This window comes from Barbatula barbatula (genome assembly GCF_947034865.1).
Source record: "Barbatula barbatula genome assembly, chromosome: 21".
NCBI lineage: Eukaryota > Metazoa > Chordata > Actinopteri > Cypriniformes > Nemacheilidae > Barbatula > Barbatula barbatula.
In genome coordinates, this window is record NC_136784.1 from 12189696 (window position 1) to 12211861 (window position 22166).

At 37.2% G+C, this 22166-nt stretch overlaps 3 protein-coding genes across 6 annotated transcripts; 2 read left to right on the forward strand and 1 right to left on the reverse strand.

The window, feature by feature from the left end:
• Positions 1-55: 55 nt before the first annotated feature.
• Positions 56-7006, forward strand: mtdha (metadherin a). Of its 4 annotated transcripts, none has more exons than XM_079485210.1 (12): positions 56-641; positions 1217-1342; positions 2915-2999; positions 3310-3471; positions 3638-3685; positions 3861-4019; positions 4390-4470; positions 4595-4666; positions 4788-4912; positions 4997-5098; positions 5187-5301; positions 5490-7006. In XM_079485210.1, the coding sequence occupies exons 1-12, from the start codon at positions 285-287 to the stop codon at positions 5555-5557; spliced, it is 1500 nt and encodes a 499-aa protein (XP_079341336.1). In that variant the 5' UTR covers positions 56-284; the 3' UTR covers positions 5558-7006. The 4 variants fall into 4 exon arrangements, with proteins under 4 accessions (XP_079341336.1, XP_079341335.1, XP_079341337.1 ...); XM_079485209.1 differs by having other exon boundaries at positions 88-641; positions 3307-3471; XM_079485211.1 differs by having other exon boundaries at positions 171-641; positions 1220-1342; positions 3307-3471.
• A 919-nt stretch (positions 7007-7925) lies between these two features.
• laptm4b (lysosomal protein transmembrane 4 beta) lies at positions 7926-18497 on the forward strand. The gene is made up of 7 exons (XM_079484577.1): positions 7926-8743; positions 9952-10069; positions 11658-11731; positions 11819-11941; positions 12028-12126; positions 12567-12662; positions 16504-18497. The coding sequence occupies exons 1-7, from the start codon at positions 8651-8653 to the stop codon at positions 16576-16578; spliced, it is 678 nt and encodes a 225-aa protein (XP_079340703.1). The 5' UTR covers positions 7926-8650; the 3' UTR covers positions 16579-18497.
• Positions 18498-19387: 890 nt separating this feature from the next.
• Positions 19388-21544, reverse strand: rpl30 (ribosomal protein L30). The gene is made up of 5 exons (XM_079484956.1): positions 21437-21544; positions 21271-21319; positions 20261-20406; positions 20027-20157; positions 19388-19695 (listed from the first exon to the last, which is right to left on the reverse strand). The coding sequence occupies exons 2-5, from the start codon at positions 21289-21291 to the stop codon at positions 19643-19645; spliced, it is 351 nt and encodes a 116-aa protein (XP_079341082.1). The 5' UTR covers positions 21292-21319; positions 21437-21544; the 3' UTR covers positions 19388-19642.
• Positions 21545-22166: the final 622 nt, after the last annotated feature.

Sequence of the window (22166 nt, forward strand, 5' to 3'; positions counted from 1 at the left end):
TATTTCCTATTAAACAAAAATTCCTGTTTTATCATTCATTTGCAATAACTTTGCCAACAGGGTTAAACTGTGCACTTGAATGCAACCGTTGACAGTGTGGCCTACAACCAACAAAGCTATCTGTGTACTCATCTCACTAGGTTATTATGAGAAAGCATTCACTTAAAGAAGAAGGCGAGAAGTATTACAGCCCCTCCCACCTCTCCCTTCACTAGCTGTCTCGCTCTTACAGCCAGCAGCACTTCATTCTGTCTTTGCGTGCGGTTCGTGTCTGCCCGCTGAAAATGGACCAGGACTGGAGAACCTTAGCCACGCAGCGAGCCGAATACGTGTCGGACCGTCTCCGCGGGCTACTGTCATCCAGCGTGGACTTCCTCCGAACCGAGCTCGGGGTGGATCTGGGGCTGAAGCCGGAGAGGTACCCGTCGTGGGCGATTCTGAGCGCGGCGGTGATCGCGCTGACTTTGGTGGCGGCGGTCGCGGCCTGCGGACGGAGAAAGCGCCGAACGGCTCCGGTGACCGCTACCAGCAGTCCCCGCACCGCCGCCGAGACCCAGATCAAAGCCGCCCCGCCACCAAAGACTGTGAAGACCGAACCGAGCGAACCGAAGAAGAAGAACAAAAAGAAAGCAGCCGACAAGGTACAGCGGCCTGTGATTTTCATCTTCTGGTTTTGATGGAGGTGTCAAAAAGCCCTAGTTAGTTTGCTCCATAGACAGCCTTTGTAAGCATTTATAACTAGGCGCCTATGATATGATTTAAATGCTGTCTTGATCGGCAGCACATTAGATTTTGAAACTCGTCCAATATCGTTCTGTTAATCAGTTTGTGGCTAACTGCTAACCTGTCAAAGCCAGCGATAAACCTTCGCTCAGGTAGAAACATTTGCGCATTTAGCACTTTAACTGTTCGTCTTTTATATCCTCGTTAGTTTTAAGTGTAAATGATTCAATCAGACGTTGAGATTCCATCACGAATGTTGTCACAAGACAGACACGAGAGCCACGTAGCCACATAGCTGACCGGCTAGCTCAAGCTTAGCATGCTACTATAAGTTTCGTTTTTCTTTAACGCGACCGCTGGTGTCCGATTTTATATGATTTGAAGACTCATATCTGTAGACCGGACGGTTTTCATTGACCGAGGGTAGTTTAGAGAGGCTGTCAGTTGAAGGGAGGAAGGAAATGTTGAGTTTGTAACTGTCATGTGCCCGCAGCAGAAGGCCCAAGAGAATGGACAGGCAGTTACTGAACCCAAAGAGGAAATCAAAGTCACGGAGAAGAAGAAGAAAACCCCTCCTGCACCTGCACCTGCACCAGTGCAGACTCCAGTTGATGCAAAGGTTCATCTTACATATTTTCTTGCATGTTTCTTAAAGGGATACTTCACCCAAAAATGAAAATTCTGTCATCATTTACTCGCCTTCCAGTTTTTCCAAATATGTATACGTTTATTTCTTCAGATGAACACAGAGAAAGATATTTGAAATTATACGCAAACAGATCTCAACGCCCGTTGACTACCATAGAAAAAACAATAGTAGTAAAAAGTGCCCCAGAATTGTTTGCTGTCCTGTTTTTTCAAAGTTCTAAAGGTCACTCAAAGTAGCAAAGTTCTCTCTAAGCACTTGTACGTTTTCAGCAGGGCGATTCTAATATAAGTATGTAATATTTGTCATTAAATTTGTGCATTTTTATACGTTATGACGTATGTTTTTTATCAATGACAATTTGAAGGTTGAAACCCTTACATCAACCATGGTTTTGGTACAGTAATTAATTGAAGTATTTTAATTAAAGGGATAGTTCACTCAACAAATTTCGATCTGTCATCATTTACTCGCCCCGGGTTGTTTCAAACCTGTATGCATTTCTTTGTTCTGTTAAACACAAAAGAAAGATATTTGTAAGAGTGATAGCAATTTTCAGTTCTGTGACATCATCCACTACAATAGTAGGAAAGTATCGTATTGTATATTGTTTGTTCTGTTCAACACACAGTGAGATATTTGAAGTATTTAGGAACGCAAACATTGCACCTTTGACTACCATTACATTTTTCCTACTATGGCAGTCAATGGTGTCACAGAATTGAATTCTTCCAAATATTGTTCTCTGTGTTCAACAGAACAAAGTAATTTATACAGGTATGACATGGGGGTCAGCAAATGATGCGAGAATTAAAACTTTTAGGTGAACTATCACTTTAAACTGTTATAAAAGTGGTGAACAATCCCAAAAAACCTGGCCACTACACTTTTAGTATAACAAATACATGGCTAAGGCAAGTAAGAGAAGTTATCTAATGTTTAAGGAGCTGTGTGTGTCAATGCTGTTACTGTTCAGTGTTTTTTTTTTCTTCTTAAAATCACGTTTTGCATTTGCTAGTTTATTTAAATAGTCATACAGTGTTAATATAGTAAAGTAAAAAATATACATGAGTAAAATCTATGATGTTTTAGATCAAATAAAGCATGTCAACTACAATGCTACAGTTTAACTGGGGTGAAAACTTTGCTAGAAGGGAGTTTTAATATCCTTTCAAAGGTCAAACATTTAACGTTTTGCAAAAAGTACTGTTTTGTTTAGTAGTTCTATAAAGGATGTTTGGATCAGCATTGGTTCAGTCTGTGATTCAGAGGTCGGGTGTCAGTATCAGGATGTAATCCGATAATTACAGACAGAGCAAGTGCAGGGGACATCTAAACATGAAATATGTACCCTGAACCAAGGCCCTTTCTCCAGCATTATACACGTTTTTAAGACCAAATAACTATTTTAGGATGTTCTTTCCAAGTGTATAAAATGGGATGGCACACCCACAAATTTGAAACCGTAGTAAGTGTGTATTGTGTGTGTAGGGGTACTTTATGACCGGGAAGTTGTAAATGAGTGTGTTTTTGGTTACTATGTAGGCCAAGAAAAACAAGAAGAAACCAAAACCAGAGGTAAAGGCAACCCAAGATGTTTCCTCCTCTAGCGGAAAGGAACCCGATGAAGGTTTGAAACTCATTTGGTTGACAAACTCAAAAGCAGCTGCAGCACCAAACATGCAAACATTTAGCGGCACCAGGTTCACATTTGTAACGCGATGAGATTTCCTCGCTTCAAACAAACTTCTAAACAAAAACAAATAGTATATAAATTATTTTGATTTGGTGTCTCTTCTTCCGATAGTATAATAGCAGTTCGAGCCTATATTTCATGAGGTAACTCTGATTTTAACTCGTTGCCGAAGGGACATTTCAAATAATCCTGTTAGAGGAAGATTGAAAGTGCTTTGCTTTCTCAGTATGACTGTGTTTAGCAGGTGCTTGGGAGACTAAAGTCAGCAATCGAGAGAAACGTCAGCAGCGCAAGAAGGAGAAGGGCCCTGGAGACAGCCCCGGCAGCCCCGAGAGCAGCGATCGTGCCAGCTGGAAGGTGGAACAGCCGCCGCCTGTGCCGACAACAGCCACCAAGAAAAACAAAGGTACAGTTCTCCATTTCCATTTTTGGTGTTCTTTTGAGACAAGCTTTAAACAACCAAAAAAGATAATGATGGCATCTGAGAAAATGTCAATTTGGAAGGATAAATTCGTGAAATGCGTAAATTTGAGCTGGTTTGAGTCATACAATCACTCTTTGTTTTACTGTAGAGTCATCACGTCCCAAGGTCGCAAAGGATGATGCTGTTATGGCCCCAGGTAAAATAGCAATTTCCACTTTTCGAAACTGGAAGCATTTTGTGCATTATTTGGACTGGTTGTATGGTTAAATCTCCAGAACTCTGCTGAATGGGTTTACATATTGTAATACTTAACTAATGTGCAAAAGATTAGTGGCGACGGTAGCGATTCATAAATTTCACCCTTTCTGTAGTGATATCCAACCGGATTGATGCAAACACCGTAAATGGAGGCGGGTGGACAGTGAAGCACCAAACCCAAATGAATGCTTCAAACAATGAGAAGCGATCTGTCGGTAAAAAGGCTCCTGTACACAAGAACCGTGAGAACTCTTGGAAAACCGAATCAGAAGGTAATGGAACGTGGCCGTTTATGCCCTCAAATTATCATATTTACAACAGTTAAGTTTGTGTATTGTGAATTGAAATTGATTAATTTTGTAGTGTTTTATCCAATCGGATCTAAAGAAATCACAAAGATGTTAATAAACATGCATTTTAATTCATGTTTAAGATTCTTTTTATTATGCAATGCCGACTGAGATGTAACAACATGTTTATAACATTGCTTTATCTGTTAAAAATTAGCAATTGGCTGAAATTGTACTTGGCTCTTCTTAGCTGTTTTTCTTATATTCATTGAGTAATTTAAGGGAATAGAGGAAATAGAGAATCAAACAGTTTTTAGTTATACATTTGACGTGTCATCTAATTGTCTCATAGGGCCATTGACTGGTCTTGATGGAAGAATTAAAGTGGAAGTGAAACCAGTAAACTTAACAATGCTTGGATTAACCACATCTGGTATTTACGAATCTTTAAAAAAAGCACCCCCGCATTATCAAAGAATACACAGGAATGAATATTTGGTTCAAAATCGATAAAATGTTAGCATATTTTAACCTTTTGTCTGACTGTGTTTTTGTAGGTGGAGAGCCTGGGTCTCAATCTAACATTGAACGATGCAGTGATGCTATTGACAATGAGTGGTCTAACTGCAGTAAGTTTAGAATTTGTTTAGAGGTCTCACAGAAGGCCAAACATTTGCTATGTCACAATCTTGTGTAAATATTACAAAATACTTGCGATAAAAAAATATTTGCGTTTCCATATGATTTCAGATGGATTTGCTGCTGTGGACCCGAGTTCAGACTGGAACGCTCCGACTGAATTATGGGGCAATTTTGAAGAACCCAAGAATAATGCCCCTGTGCCAAAAGAGACACCAATCTCTAAGCCACTTGGGGTATGGAAAATGCAATATATCTAATTTTCAAATATTCCAGTCTCAATAAACAAGACTATTGACGAAGTGCTTGGATGGTTTCAGGAATCCAATGATGACAATGATAATGCCGATCCTGCTGGAAGTGGCAAATCCAAGAGAAGAAAGAAAAAGAAGAGACCAGAAGAGGAAGGTTCATCCTCGGAGGTACGAATTACATTAATTTGACATGAATAGTCGTGACGGTGTTTGAATTCTGCAGGTTTGGTCATTTGGTTGTGTTGTTATTCTTTAGCTGATCCAAGAGAGTTCTGCTCCTGCAGAGAAGAATGTGACTGTGAAGCCCCTTCCTCCTCGTGTCCCGAAGGAGGATGTATCCAAGCAAAACGTCCCTCCACCGTCCTCACAAAGTGAGTAAATAAACGTGTATTTTATTTAAATAAACGTATGTAAAGTTACCTTTTGTGTGTTTTTTTGTGATCAAGACAAATTAATTATCCAAACAGTTAATAAACGTATGACTGTTCAGGCACAGACACTGATTTGCTGTTAGAAATATAATCTTACTGAAAAGAATCCTTCACTTTTGCATCCACAGAGGAATCTGATCAGAACTGGGAGCCACCGAAGCAGGTGCAGAAGAAAAAAGTCAGAAGAGAAACATGAACCCTGAAAAACGTCAGAGGAAGCTTATGCAAACCGTTCATTTATGCAAGAATATCCCACAACAGGATTTTATACAGAATAAATTTACTGTGCTTTTAAAAAACCCAAAATAGCAACAAATCTGAGAGTTGAACGAACTCCGTAAAAAAATACAAATAAAACTAGAGTAAAGGTGAACAGTCCGTTGGCTGGAACACAACTTATGTGCACTATGACGCTACACTGAGACGTGTCAAGGAATACCTTTCATCCTTGATATCAGACAAACATTCAGTGGAGCCGAACATTCATGATCAGCGGCTACTAAACTCAATTTGAAAAAGTTGAAGGTGGACTGAAGATATTGCAGGACGTTTTTCATTTACGTGACATCATTGCTGTTCCTGCGCTGAATTGCACTTGCTACAGTTGCTGAAGTGTTGCAGTTAGTGTTGGAAGCCACAGAGAGGCGCTGCGAGTCAGTACTTCTTTGATGTTAGCTGAGGTGCATTACTGTAATCATGTAGATCAATGCGGTGAAAAACGAGAGCTATTAGACAGAATTTTCTAAAGCTAAACCTATTTTCTTAGTGCTTTCTTTCCGTCCTAAGCATATATATATTTTACCTATATAATTGGGTGTGGATATCGGATGTGTTTAGAGTTGAGACTCCCTTTTTATCAACTCTATTTGGACTCGATGCTTTACTTTTTACAACCTAAAAGTAGAAGAAGCCACGCCATATGTATAGAACTGTAAGGGCTTTTTTCTATGGTCAAACTCTTTGTAATTGCACTGTGCTGAAGGTTGTAAAATTCCCTTGTCTATGTTTTCCTTTTAATCTTGCACAATGTGAACATTTAATTGTCATTTTTATTTTGACAGAAGGTTTGTAGGTTTATGTGATTTGATCGATTAGAGCAACTTAAATTCCATGACACAAACATAGGATCAGTATCAGGAATCTGTTGCCTTAATCTGTACTTAGTAGTGTATGCTTTTATTCTTTCTGATTTATTTTAATAGGAGGTGTGACAATTCAGATTTGATTGATGTTAATGTTGCACTTGCATGGATTTCAAATTGATTTCTAGTGATGATTAATATGTCCTGATTCTCTGTCCACTCGTGCAAGTACCTCTCCCCACTGTAAATAGGCTTTAATGAATGATGAATGGATGTGTAGGGGGCATTTTAAATGCATATTCATATTTGGGTTGACTTGGTGTTTTGCTCATGGTCATTTTTGAACATTTCGGTAGGTCACGTGATTCTGAGGCACGCTGAGCTTGCGTCGGTTGCCTGCCTTAGTTTATCATTCTAGAGGTGATTCGAGCAATGTATTTCTACTAGTTTACGGATTTAACATACAGTTACTAGTTTATGGATTTAAGAATGATCATGTTTACTTAAGTCAATGCAATATTTCTATGTTAATTTGTTAAATAAAAGCAAATTGCTCTTTGGAAGACTCGTTGCAATGATGGACTAACGCTAGCTGAAGCAATTTTTGTTGTTATTCTTCATACATGAATGGATTTAATTCATTCGAATTAGTTTTGCTGATACTTTTTATTATTAACTTAAAATATTCTGAATAAGATACAATCAACAAATGGTTTGTGAACTGTCACATGTGCAAACTCTGATCTTTCCTTTGGTTTCATTTTCAATTATATTTTGGTGTTTTTGTCTCAAAAAAGCACATTCACATGATGCTGCAAGCCTCCTAAACCAATAGCAGTTGTGCGCTGTTGTTTACAGTCACATCTGAAGAAGTGGTCAATTAAACTTTTATTATAAATAATAGGTTAATATTTTAATAATATATGAAATATAATATGCTTAAAATTGTGTGCATTTGTCCATATATGATTTAAAGTGGTAGTTTGTCATCATTTTACACTCGGATTGTTCCAAACCTGTATAAATGTAAATACTATATAATCTGATAAACAAAGAAAGATATTTTGATTAATGTCATGAACCAAACCGATCCCATCCACATTTACTGCCATAGGGAGAATGGATGTCAATGGGGGATGAGATCTAGCATTTGGTTTCCGCACAATCTTCAAAATATCTTTGTGTTAGTAGAACAAATAACCGTATACAGGTCTGGAAATATCAGCTTTCATTTTTGGATGAACTATCACTTTAAATCTAAACCCTGGCTATAACACTGTAAATGTTGAATGTACACATTTGCAGAGTTTGACATTTAATTCCACTTGCTAACATTTCACAACTGTATATGTTGCTTTGTTGCCACTGTTTAAACTTATTTGCATTGGCTGAGAGCTGTAAATCTCTTGATGCTGTGATGAAGCTTTCGCCCACAGAAGCTTAGCGTCCGGGCACACAGAGGTTCATTGGTCTGGGCCATCTGCTCTTCTCTCTCTCACGTAGCTCATGCTCTGTGCTCATCCACGGTGGATCCTGTCATGTAATCTTAATGAAAGAAAAAGTCTGATTCTAAAGATATCTGCTTCAGAATTGAATGTTTTTTGTCACAATGCCCTTTGTCACAATAGGTGGGCTACTGTTTTAATCTAAGGGCACAATTTAAATTCTGATTCTGCCTTAAGTACAGTAAATTGCAAGTCATTTTAACTTCATTTTCAGCCGTTTTACATTTTGGCCAGTGGTGAGTTGTTGTAACTTATAAAAAGTAAAGAATCTCATTAAAGAAATGTATATGATATATTTATAGTAATTTATTATAAAAGTTATAAGTTTACATTTCCTAACTTCTTAAGTTTGTTTAGTTAATCTTATACTTTTAAACCATTGATGAAAAATGCAAAATCATAGACATTTGGAGGTTTTTACGTGGATAAAATAACATTTTAAACTGTACTCGAGCAACCCTGGAAAAGCGTACTGCATCGGTGGATCTGGATCTGACGTCACGTTTAAATCCCCCTCCGGTCACATGACGTGGAGATGAGCTGGATTAATGCAGCGGTGAGCAGGAGCGAACGGGACGGTAACGGGACATCCAACAGCACCGAATGAACGACGTCTCTCAACAGTGACAGAGTTGTAAACAATCTTTCGCATAGAACTGAAAAGACGTTTATGAAATAAGTGAAAAACGTTTAATTGGAAACATGATTTCGCATTGGGACAGATGGTACACGACCAGTTGCTGTCTGTGTTGTCATGTACGGACGGGCACCATTATCCTGGGCATCTGGTACATGGTAAGTCAATGCAACGCTTAGAATGTATATGATATTTTACACCACCGTAACATCATACATTTATATCATTTTCACTATTTTAAAAAGTATAGCTTCATATTTATAATTCTGAACTCTTCTTAAATGCGCAAAATGTTTAGGTAAAATAACAAGAATGAAATAAAACTATTATTTAACCGCTCCAGTGTTATCTGTTAAACAACCATAACATTACACCCCCCTCCAGTCTTAGAAAATCTTTAAATCTTAAAGCACAAGCTTGTTTTAGAAACCAGAGCTCCTTTGTATAGTAGGCCTATAAATAGAAATATAATCCTCGATTTCCTGCTTGAAACCTTTACAAAAGAAACACTGTTGCGTTTGAGGTCACACTTGTTCCCAAAGACCTGAATCCAAATCACCAGGAAATAAATAAGCATTCAGTCAATATATTCTGGTCAGCTAGTAAATATTTGAGTTTTTCCAAGGTTTTCAAGGCAGGGAAAGAACAACAAAAACATGAATTAACCTTAAAACTGTTAAGGGGATGTCTGCTGACAGATAGAAAAATGCAACCACCGACAAAACATTAAAAAGGGTAAAGAATGAGATGAAGCAGTTAAAGTGTGTCAGACGGGGGAATTCCCTTTATAAATGCCCTGTATGTAGATGAAAAGCTATGTAGAAACGATACGATTTTTGTTGGGGTCTAATTTATTTTTGTCTGTAAAGTCACATTGAGCTGTCCAACATTTCAGCCGTTTTGTTTCTGGTCATTAATAATAACATTATGAGAATACAAAATGTACAAAAGATAGAATAAGGAATTATACAGTATATATAATCATTTATTGAGTCTAAAGATTCAATATTGCATGTGACATATTTGCTAGAAAAGAATTTATTTCAAACTGCACCGAAACTAAATTTCTCCAACGATACCGATAGCCGATTGTTTTGTGCCGATACCGATTCTGCAGTTTTGTATTTCTTAACTTTCTGAATGTTATTCATTCATATTTTGTGATGTTTCTAATAGTTGATAATGTGAAAAATTGCTTCTATCAACCGTTACCGATTGTTAGCCGATATTCCGGTGCGTCTGTCTTTCAAACCGCATTTTACATTTCAAGCTCAAAATTCCCGATTTCATCTGATTCTAGTATTTCTCTGATTTGTTTAGATATTAATACTACAAATTTGTGAAAAAGGATCTCTTTCCCTTACAGCTCATCAATGCAGTGGTTTTGTTAATCCTATTGTCGGCTCTCAATGACCCAATCCAGTATCACTACCACCTCACCAGTTCTGATCTCGGCACGGATTTGGACGTCATGGATGATGCAAGTATGTTTGACCCGTTGATTTACACGTATGCATTTGTCGGACACCTTGTGCAGTAAGAACTCGAGCTGTAATAGTGATATTCCGTTTCCTTGTGGTGTCAGCATATAGCTTCCTGTCCTGTCCGAAATACTGGCGCTTGTAACTTTGATTCAATCTGACTGTCGTCATCAGCAGGATTAAATGATGACACGTCTATCCTTGCTTTTGATGTGGGCTGCCTCGCGTCTGGCCTCTGTTATATGAAGCCTGTTTTGTAATAGTCACTCAAGTAGACAGAATGTACTGGTGTAATTTAGCCGACAGTATATGGAGGGGATTATGTGGAGGTGTTATTTCAAAGGCCAGTGTTCAATGGGCGGTCCCATGAGGAGGTCAAATGAAATTGATAGCATCGTTCAAATTATTTAGATGAAATTGAGATGAAGGTGAAACTCTACGTGTAGGTGCTGGATAATACAGTTTACACTTTTGGAATGTGACCTTTCATTTATTCACCATCTTGTCATTCCAAACCTGTATGGCTTACTTTCTTCTGCTGAACACAAAAGACGATATTTTGAAGAATGTTTTGAAGAAACATTGAACCCCTGTATGAACACAAATCCACAGAGACATTTCTCAAAATATCTTCTTCAGAAAGAGTCACATACAGGTTTTGAACAACATGAGGGTGAATAAATTATGATAGAATATATTTTATTGAGTGACCTATCACTTTAATGTTACAACACAAAAACAAGTCAGTTGCTCTCCGTTTTGGTAATATCTTTGCACTTTGTGTGATCCTTTGTGTTTCTCAATAATGTGAGATGAAAAATTTGCGTGTTTGTTGTTTTGGAAACATGTCATTAGAGATAGCAGGTCAGGTAACTCATTCATGACTTTGTCTCACAACAGACTGGACTAATAAATGTTTAACTCAGACTGGTAATATTAGTGGATAATATATCACTTGCGTTTTCTGTTAAATTTCTACCTTCTTTGGGCAATCTTCACCTAAGAAATAACATTAAATATATCATTTTTATTTGATAGATTGACAGATGACTTCTTACAGAGGGTTGCAGTCACCTTAACCTTAACTTCGGTCTATGTTTGGTTATAATAAAACAACTTATATTATATTTCATTTATATGAATTAATTGTATATTAAATTGATTAAATTAATTCTTTGTGGAGGTCTACGGGAAATTAAGTATGGGCCACAAGTTAAGCGAGGTCCACGAATATGCATATGCACAGTAACGTTTGTTGAAAACCAAAATGAATCTATCTACTGAATTTGCTATTTAATTTTCCATTTAGGTTGTTTATATAATATAAAATACAATACAATCGATTTTTAAGTTTTGCTTGAACTGGGAACTTTCTAATGTTGCATTACTAAAGTATTAATGTCAATACGTGATTTGATGTCTGTGATGTGGTGGTATTCTGTATTTATATTTTCACAAATGTATAAGAAAATTTGTAGAGTAGTTTAAATAAATATTAAGAAAATGAATATTGTATCGATTTGGGGCAAATACATGTTGTCCATCATATATCCATCGGTGACATTGAATATAATATGTTCTTCCTCCACAGACATGTGTATTGCGGCGGCGATCTCATTGCTGATGATTTTGATTTGTGGAATGGCAACCTACGGCGCATATAAGGTTTGATAAATCCCTCAATCACATCTATTTATTACATTTACTTTAATTATGATTCATTCATTCTTACATTTTTAATTTTTCTTTTAGCAACATGCAGCATGGATCATCCCCTTCTTTTGCTATCAGATCTTTGACTTCGCCCTTAACACACTGGTAGCAATAAGCGTTGTGGTTTATCCCAACACTATACAGGACTACCTTCAGCAGTTGGTAAGTATTTTAGTACGAAATATAAAACACCTTCGAGTTGCCAAGTATCGTTTATCATCTACTCTGTTTATCTGTTGTTTTAACAGCCTGGGACCTTTCCATACAAAGAGGACTTGATGTCCACGAACAACATGTGCCTAGTATTAGCAGTGCTTCTCTTTATTGGATGCATCTTGGCCTTTAAGGTACATTTCATTGAATGTGATCTGTTGTGAAACACTGAGGTCTGTGAGATCTCCACTGCTGCGGATAAATACTCTGCAGCTATCCTTCTAGAAGCTTGACGTTTCTAGCAGACTTCAGATGTGATTCAAATCGCTTTATGACAGCCTGTGAGCATTAGAGAGAGAGAGAGAGAGAGAGAGAGAGAGAGAATTACACTGCTGGGATAAACACAGTGAGCTAAAATTTGCCTCTTGGTTTCAGCCCAGTGCAGTTGTACAGTGTATGTATGTCAGGCATTGTAAACAGTCATGTGAACAGCTAAAATCATCTTAAATCTTATCCCCAAATGATGCAAGTAATTTGTCAATATACCCACGTGTTATTTTTATAAATGTGAATGTTTGTACATGATTTATGAGGATGTTTAATTTAGCGTTGATGGCTGTTTTGTTATCTTCAGGGGTATCTTATTGCTTGCGTGTGGAACTGCTACCGATACGTGAGTGGAAGAACCAGTACGGAGGTCCTGGTTTATGTCACCACAAATGATACCACAGTAAGTCAAGTGATTTCATGAAGTCCCACTATGTCTGATGCAGTCTCAGTGGTCAACGTTGATATGACGCATGGTTCAACCTTGAGCCGAGAGTCTGTGTCAAGAGTGTCTGGAGTCAAGTCGGTTTACAAGGCTGGCTCTGTGTATATGTTATGTCAATTGATCGTGTGTTTGTATGCATTGCCAACTTATGACATACAGTGGGGCAAATAAGTATTTGATACAATGCGATATTTCAATTTTTCCCACTTACAAAGAATGAAGAGATCTGTAATTTTCATCGTAGGTACACATCAATTGTGAGAGACAGAATGTGAAAAGAAACCGACCAGCGAAAGTTCTGGCTCTTACAGACCTGTTAGTTTGTCTTTAAGAAGCGCTCCTGTCCTCCACTCATTACCTGTATTAATTGCACCTGTTTAAACTAGTTGCCTGTATAAAAGACACCTGTCCACACACTCAATCAATCAGACTCCAACATCTCCACTATGGACAAGACCAAAGGGCACCGGGGACACAATTGTAGACCTGCACAAGGCAGGGATGGGCTACAGGACAAAAGGCAAACAGCTTTGTGAGAAGGCAACAACCGTTAATAGAAAAAGGAAGAAATTCAAGTTGACTGTCAATCGCACCCAGACTGGGGCTCCATGCAAGATCTCGCCTCGTGGAGTGTCAATGATCCTAAGAAAGGTGAGTGATCAGCCTAAAACTACACGGGAGGACATGGTCAATGACCTTAAGAGAGCTGGGACCACAGTCTCAACGGCTACCATTAGTAACACACTACACCGCCATGGATTAACTTCCTGCAGCGTGCGCAAGGCCCCCCTGCTCAAGCCAGCACATGTCCAGGCCCGTCTGAAGTTTGCCAAAGACCATCTGGATGATCCAGAGGAGGCACGGGAGAAGGTCATGTGAGAACAAAATACTACTTTTAGGTATAAACTCCACTCGCCTTGTTTGGAGGAAGAAGGATGAGTGCAATCCCAAGAACACCATCTCCACCGTGAAGCACGGGGGTGGAAACATCATGCTTTGGGGGTGCTTTTCTGCAAAGGGGACAGGACGACTGCACTGTATTGAGGGGAGGATGGATGGGCCCCATGTATCGCAAGATTTTGGGCAACAACCTCCTTCCATCAGTAAGTGTCACGGGGTGAATAAACACTGGAGGCAAAAGCAAGTCACAAGGATTTTATTGCCAAAGGTAAAGCTCAACCTACAAAACTGAGAAATAAACAAAGGCTCAGTCCATCCAGTAAGTGTAGGTCACAGTCCGGCAGGACCGTAGCGCAGGCTTGCACAATAGAAAAATCTATGGAGGGAGCTGACCTACTGGAAACGTCTGACGTCTGTAATTGTAAACAAAGGTTTCTGTAGCAAATATTAAGTGCTATTTTTCTATTGTATCAAAAACGTTTTGTACAGGGATTGAGGTACAGATCTCTCCATTCTCTGTTAGTGGGAAAACTTGAAAAATCTGCAGTGTATCAAATACTTATTTGCCCCACTGTATCAACACCCCAAAGATGTGGTTTTACATGCTAGTCGAGTTCAACCACCTTTATTGTCCTTATGTAACATTATTACAACATTTTTATATTACAATACTACAATATTACAACCAACAAGAAAAAAATATTATTAAACTGGGAAATTATTTCAATGTTAACATAAAAAATACAACAACTTCTGAAAACTCCTTTAGTTTTTTGTGGGAACCCATGGAGGAAAAATTCTCTTCTGGATATTATGAATATAAACTCAACAGCTGTATTCGCCAAATTCTAGAGATTTTCAACAATGATCAATCTGTAATGATTTACATCAACGCACTGATAAATGTAATTCATTATCTCTGAATCAACCTATAAGCATTAGGTTTAAGTTTCGACTTCATTTCAGGTCATTGAACAAGACAAAACTATTCTTAAATGATGTAGAGAAATGTATTTGTATTTTTCGCAGTAAACTACTTTATACTGTGTATGCTGTTACTTTCCAACAAAAGCGTTTTATTATCTGTGTACAGTCAAAGCTAAAGTTATTCGGACACCTTCAACATTTCTCACAGTTTATTCACTAAAGTTATATATGGTTATAAAATAGAACAATAAGTTAAACTATGTCAGAACAAGTTCATCTTGATAATGTCTAAATCTAAATAATCTTTGGTTTGACTATACAGGTATGTGATGAGAAAAATGAGATAACAATGAGTTTTTTAAAAATCATGTTTTATTATTGTGCATTCCAATTAATATCAATCAAACTGCAGTGGGTTTGTTTTGATTTAAGCCACAATAACTTTAAAAAATACAGCTGACACAATAAATGACAATAAAAAAATGATAACATAATAAAAAACATGATTTTTATATCGTTTTGGAACCAAACTCTTCATATGCACATGACTGTTCTTTTGTAAAAAAAAACGATATTATTTGACAATGAAAATGTTAGCTGGGAATGTAGAAATGTGACCCACCGGCAGAAAAAGTCCTCAACATTGCTCTCTGTCACAACGATCACACTTAATGCAGTCATAGCTCAGTCTGCCGTACAGTTTTCTAGTACAGTACATCTTTGCACAGCTACAGGGGATCTGTGTGATGTGCATCACAGGAGATAATGATGACGGTCTCTTCATGCCCTCTGTACTGTTGAGTCAGTGTTTATGGGGGGCATTAGAGAGGGCACTGTGCTGTACTGTCTGTAATCTTCAGTCTGTCTGCCTCGCAGTAATCCTGTCTCACTGCCACTGTCTATCTGTCCTGCTGCTCTGATGGCCCTCCAACCACTGACAACTCAAATTTAGAACTGCTCAATTATAATGATATCTTTAGATTTTGTCTTTGACTGTTCCTTTAAATCCTCAATTCCACCGATGTGGTAAGTTGCTTTCAAAAAAACAAGACAGGAAATAAAAGACCATTCATGAGGCTTTCACACTATTCAGCTGTAGGCCGTTACGTAACTGACCATGTTTGTTTGGCTCAGTTGAAATGTTCTCGGTTGAAGGTGAAAATGCGATTGCCTTGGAGCTTCCCTGAGCATATTACTAATAAGCTCATCTGTGGAAAGGCTGCTTTTTATTGGCCTTTCTTTATTATGAGGCTGACACATTTTTCTTTGCAAAGGATGGTGATTGTTAAATGTTGAAGACATTTAGTAAAATAATTGCTTGTTTTTTTCGTGTGGACTGCCTTGGTTAGCAGATGTCATTATATTTGTTTGCAAAGCAAACAAGATAATTGAAATGACGGGAAGGGAGAAAAGGAGAGGGGGAATGTGATTGGGACATGACCTTGAAAACCACTTGGTATCGTACTATTCTGGTAACCTCTGTAGACCGTACAAATGAATCGTTGTTAAGAAAATTATATACATTTTTAAAAACTAAAGCTAAAATATGTAATTAAACCATATATTACACTGAAGATTGGAATTAAATATAAAAAAGGTACAAATCTACAATGGAAATGAGAAACTACTAATATGAATTAAAGATAAAGAAAATAAATAGACAAATAGATAAAACTTAGTTTTGAATAAAAAACTGAAGATTGGAATGAAAGATTGAAATTAAAGACTAAAGTTTGGAATTAAAGCTTCAAACAAAAAACAAACAGACAAATAAATAAATAAATCTAACATTGACATTTAGGTTGGAATTAAAGATAATTAAAATAATTAATTAAATAAGAAATACATCTAAAATTGAAATTAATGATTGAAGGTTGGAATTCAAAATTAACTAGTAGGCAGTATACATATTAGGGACAACATCTTTTAACATCAAAGCCTAATATAACCAATGTGTGTGCATTGCTTTTAGGTACTACTTCCACCCTACGAAGAGGCAGTCGCCATCCCACAGAAGGATCCCCCACCCCAGTACACTTTGGCTTGAGATAGCCGTATCTCTCTTATTTCCCACAGTCCTTCTCTTCTCCAAAGAAACAATAGCCCATTCCGCTGCCCCGCTCTATGTGTGACGTAAGTCTCCTCTCCTCGCTAGAGGTGGTAGTATGACTTTGAAACGCTCTTCCCTCTACAAGACTGCCCAGCTGTCTTGGCAACCCAAAGTTTTGTGTCAGCTCCAATCTGATTTACACTTTCAGTGATGATCTGTGGCACTGGCCTTTTAATACTGTGAACTTTTCAGTAGTGTTGTTGTCTACTGATGTACCTGAGATTTGAATGCGGCGTGCATGATAAACACAGGAGTTATGTAAGAGCACTTTTCAAATGGGAATTACCTAGAAAATAATGAATGTAAATCAGTTTTTACTTAAATCTTGTGCAAATATTTAGAAACTCTGGTTCAGAATTGTACTAAATTAGTTATAAAATTAAGCAAAGTTTGTTTAACAAAGGGAAGCCCTTTAAGTCTTTCTGCATAAAAATGTCCCAAAACATGCAATCACAGTCTTTAGTTCATATTCTCTTACAATATTTTCAGAGGGTTTAGTTCAGATAATCTATGATCTGCGTTGAATCTGCACATAACTGTATACACGTACCATATATGCGACAATAAGTCGGGTTCAGATCAATCGTGTCTAAAATCAGGAAGATCACGTCTTTTTAAAACATGGGAATTATTTTTTTATCGAATTAAAAGCAATGCTCATAAAACATAGATGAGAATTATTGGTATAAGGTGGTTTTTAACATATGGCCACAGACTGCAATGTTTTTGCACATATAAATGTTAATAATCGGTGTTATTGTATGTGATGAAAGCTGTTATCAGTATTCGTGACAGATGAAAAGAAAATTATATATCTGACCCCAACATTAGATTAACATATATCTTAGTTCAAATAGTCTCCTCTTAGCTTAAAGTCAAATCTGTTGGGAACATTTTCCATTTTTATATCCAGTGGCTATGCAAGGGTATTTGTAATATGTATTAATAGCTTACAATGTATATGCAGACCTTCATTTATTAGTTATGGTAATGTTGGGTAAAGGATCATTAATGATATATATGTACGCATTTCATGTGTACTCTTCTGTGTGTAGACTTCTATCTACAATGTAGCATCTTAAATTCAGCTTCAGATAAGTTTGTGAAAATGGTTTACTCGCAGAACTACGTACCTTGCTAGCGCAATACCACAATATTGTGTTTATTTGGAAAATTGGTTGTCGGCTGAAAGTATAAAATGTAGATTTGATCTAAATACGTACGTAATATTCCTGGTGATCTTTCACAATGGACATCACAAAATGAATTGACTAAAACAAGAAAAATATTTGAAAGGTAGAATGTGTTTGTATTTGTGTTGTGACGCATCCTGTATTGGTTTCACGCTGGCTTATGTCTTATTTCTAAATAAAACATAATAGTAATGCTTCATTGTGACTGTTTATCGTCATTACCATGTTCAGCAAAGATGTTTGGAATAATATTGTCTGTTTATATATGTTATATATCTTGCCTTTGTGTCATTCAAAACCTGTATATGACTCTTGCTGGTGTTTTCAAAATATCTTCTTTTGTGTTGTTCTCAGAGAGATGTGGGTTATCCAAATACACTGACTCCACAAATGAAGCGTGACACTATGTTTGTGTGTCCGTAGGGGGCAGTTTCACCTATTTTCAAGTCTCCCTGAGCACAACTATGTCAGGAGCAATCAGTTCGGCTATTAAGAATTCACAATATGTACACAACATCCACTGACCTACTTTGGATGGCTCTGGATTCTTAGGGCACTGTCCAATTATGCTTCTCTCTCTCTGTGACATCAGATGTCATAGTTATTCATTATTTCTTCTATAGATAGTATACTATTTGTTAATAAATGTCATTTTGTCTGAGGGCTCGCTGCACGTGCACAGTAAGCGATTATATAGATCTGTGTGGGTATTTAAGAATTAGACTAAAGAACTGAGCATACGTGATTGAGGAAACTAGGGCAGTCATTCCGTGAGGACAGCATTTGATGTTTTTCTTTGCTCAAGCTCTTTAGGGCTGTCTGACTTTTATTTCTCTCTCAAAGGGGATTTGTATTTATAATGCTCCAGCCTCACCTTACAATATCTGTATTATTTTATAACCAACATTGCTGTAAAGAGTTCATTACATTAGATCGATTTTGCAGCATTATAGTGTTAACGTTTTCAGTTTTTAACCATTTACATTTTTGGTAGTATTACTTGCAATATATTGTTTGTATACTATTCAATGGTAATTTATTTGGCTAGAACCAAACATGCATTTACATTTATAGCTCTTTAACAGATTATGTCCATTTCAAAGTGTTTCTAGAACCTAACCATTGAAGACAAAGTGGTCAAGATCAAAGTTAAAAATGTAACCATGTGACAGGATGTTTCTCTTCAAGGGGTGAGAATGCTGCTGGAGCAAGAGGGGTAAAAATCTGAGTCTGCATTAATGCGTGTAACGAATTATTCTATTCGAATCTGTTTTAACGGTTCTAGATTTTTGTTTTATTGTCAAGACACTGACAAACTCTTGAGACATCCATTTAGGTTTTATCACTGCAGTTCATTTTAATGGGTCTGAATTCAGTGTTCAAATGAAGCTTGGCTCTTTTATGCATTTGCCCTTAAGACAGTTCCATGCCTTAAATTCTGACAATCCTGGGTAACTACAGGGTGAGCATAACCCTTTAAGACTGTACCATCTAGTGGTGTTTTGACAAACACTGTTTCTGCTTAAACTAGACAACAAAAATTCCAGAGCACATCAGACACTTCAAAAACAGTGTATGCTTTAATAAAGTAAACCATAAATAGCTGCAGTACCGCAACTAAACATTATGACTGATCAATAATCAAAATAATCTGAATGATTAACATCAGCCGGACAAAAACAAGTGTCGTCTTTTATCATATCCATTTTTATGCATTTATGACTTGAACCACATAGGAAGAGAAAGAAAAACAAAATCACAATGACCACTTAAACCAATTTTATTTGTAATATCTGGTGGAAATGGCTCTACTTCTCCCCCTGCGGCTGGTCTGGCATGCTTCTGATGATGTCAGAATCGCCTATAAACAAAAAGTCATTATTTACAATGTAAATTCCTACCATATCGAGCAAATCTGTAAAATACACTGTGTTCCAACATTTGAACCCCAAATCCTACCAGCGCTGTTTAATTGACATTGAAACTAGTGACTTTGTATTAGCACCTATTGTATTATTGCACCTGTATAACGTATCGCTTATTGCTCCCTGAACTCTGTAAGTTGCTTTGGATAGAAGCGTCTGTTAAATGACTAAATGTAAATCTACATTGATATTTTAGTCCAGCAATAAGACGTTATAAGATCAAATGATAGCTCTTTTACAAAATATAACAGAGGCATGAATACATACCAGGGTCAATGATCGCCAATGTGCACACCCTGTAGTATTTGCCACAGGCTGTACCGAGCTCAATGTTGTTTCCACTGTAATGATGGACTCCAGTTTTGGCCAACATAGCGTAGTACTCGATCTCAGATTTCCTGGGAAAATGATCACACAGTTAGTCAACACATCGTCAATGTCATTTCAGAACAACTTTAATTTGATTTTCTAATCAGACAATGACAGGAAAACCGTGAATACCTCAGAGCGGGGCAGTTGTTGGCCAGGATTACAAGCTTGGCTTTACCTTGGCGAATCATCTTCTGAGACTGTTTGTAACCAAGAACGTATTTACCGCTCTTCATTACGAGCTGCAGCCTGGAGTTGATGGACTCCAAGGACTTTTTCTGTAATCATGTAAGAATGAGACAAAATCGTTAATACACAAATACAATGCAGGAGTAAAGTCATCAGTAGCCAAACAGCACAAAACACATCTTTCGGACATGACAAGCATATTAAATACGACTCTTTTTGAACATCTGTATAAAATGAAAACTAAACTAACATCCAGCAAAATCCTGGTCAGTGAACAGTTATTCACTGGCAGATAAAAGATCCATTCTAACTATTGAAACATCTTGGTCACATGTATTCACTGTTTATTTAAAACATCATGTCTGTCAAATTAACTATTGGTAGTTTAATGATGTTAAAACCCTCTTCTCTCAACAGGTAGTGGTCTGGCTTTTTTAAACTAGTAACTTTGTTTAAGTACCTAATGTAATATTGCTCCTTTATGACATATCGCTTATTGCTCCCCGAACTAGCTGTGGATAAAAGCGTCTGCTAAATGTAATGTAACGTTATTTGAACAGTATTGTAATTCTATTATACGCACTTGTTACATTCATTGCTTTTTTGTGTCCACAAAATAAGCATTTTATTATTAAGACATACTTTACGCTCCACAACACGCATGAAACCAATTTAAAATTCATCTAACGTTACAACGTGCAGCCATTACGTTATAAATTCAGTTACTCTAAAGCAGAAAACTGTCAAGCTGTTTCATTGTTCAACTAGCACACATTCAACCTCCACACCCCAACAGATGTGAACATGTTAAGAACACGCTTATCAACACTTCATCATCAAACGTTTAATATAAAATATCAGCGAATGTGCATGAAATCGTCACTTTTCATCATGCGGCCTGTATTACGCTTCCACGTGAAGCTCTCCGGCACGCGCAGCAGCGCTCAACTCACCGCTTTCTTTGCAGCCACCATTGTTCCTGATTAGTCCGATATGGCCAACCTAAACACAATCAAAGCGTTGATTTAAGACCCGAGCGTTCAAAATCATACGTTTATATTGCGCATACGAGCGTTAAGATTGAGTAATTTTAGTCATTTCTAGTAGAGCGACTCTCACCTCCTGATCACACCAAGATGGCCTCGTAGGAAAAGGATTTCCCAGCGTGCATCGCGGGCGGAACACTCGTGCGTCGGCATCGCGAGATTTTACGTTACTCGCGGATCTCTAAACGTGCGTTTGAAGTGAATTATAAATTACATTTAGTCATTTAGCAGACGCTTTTATTCAAAGCTTTAAATGCCGAACAATAACAGACGTGGCAACTAACTTGTGAGTTTTTTTCAAAGAATAACGTATTTAAAGCATGTTAAGTATGCTTAAATAACTACACTCTGTAAGAGTGACTAGTCAAACCATCAAATTTGATCTTAATCCTATTTTTTACATTTTGGGACGATATTTATCTATTAAACTATTAAACACTAGATATGGAAGTATGGCAAATGTGCATTGACAAAATGTAATAAACAAGGAAAATCAAATCAAGGGTCGACATTGCGACACACGAAAAATATATCATTCTTTATAATTATATTTTACATAAATAAATGATTGAATATTCATGGTAAACGTTTGAAAATGACCCAGCTGTAGTTAATAAAAAAAATTCTGTCATCATTTACTCACTGTCGATTTGTCCCAAATATGTATCAATTATATTGTTCTGATTTTGATAAAAATGCTTACCCAAACAGATCTCGCCCTCTATTGACTACCATAATGGGAAAAAATACATTGGTAGTCAAAAGTGCCCCAGAAGAGTTTGCTGTCCTACATTCAAAATGTC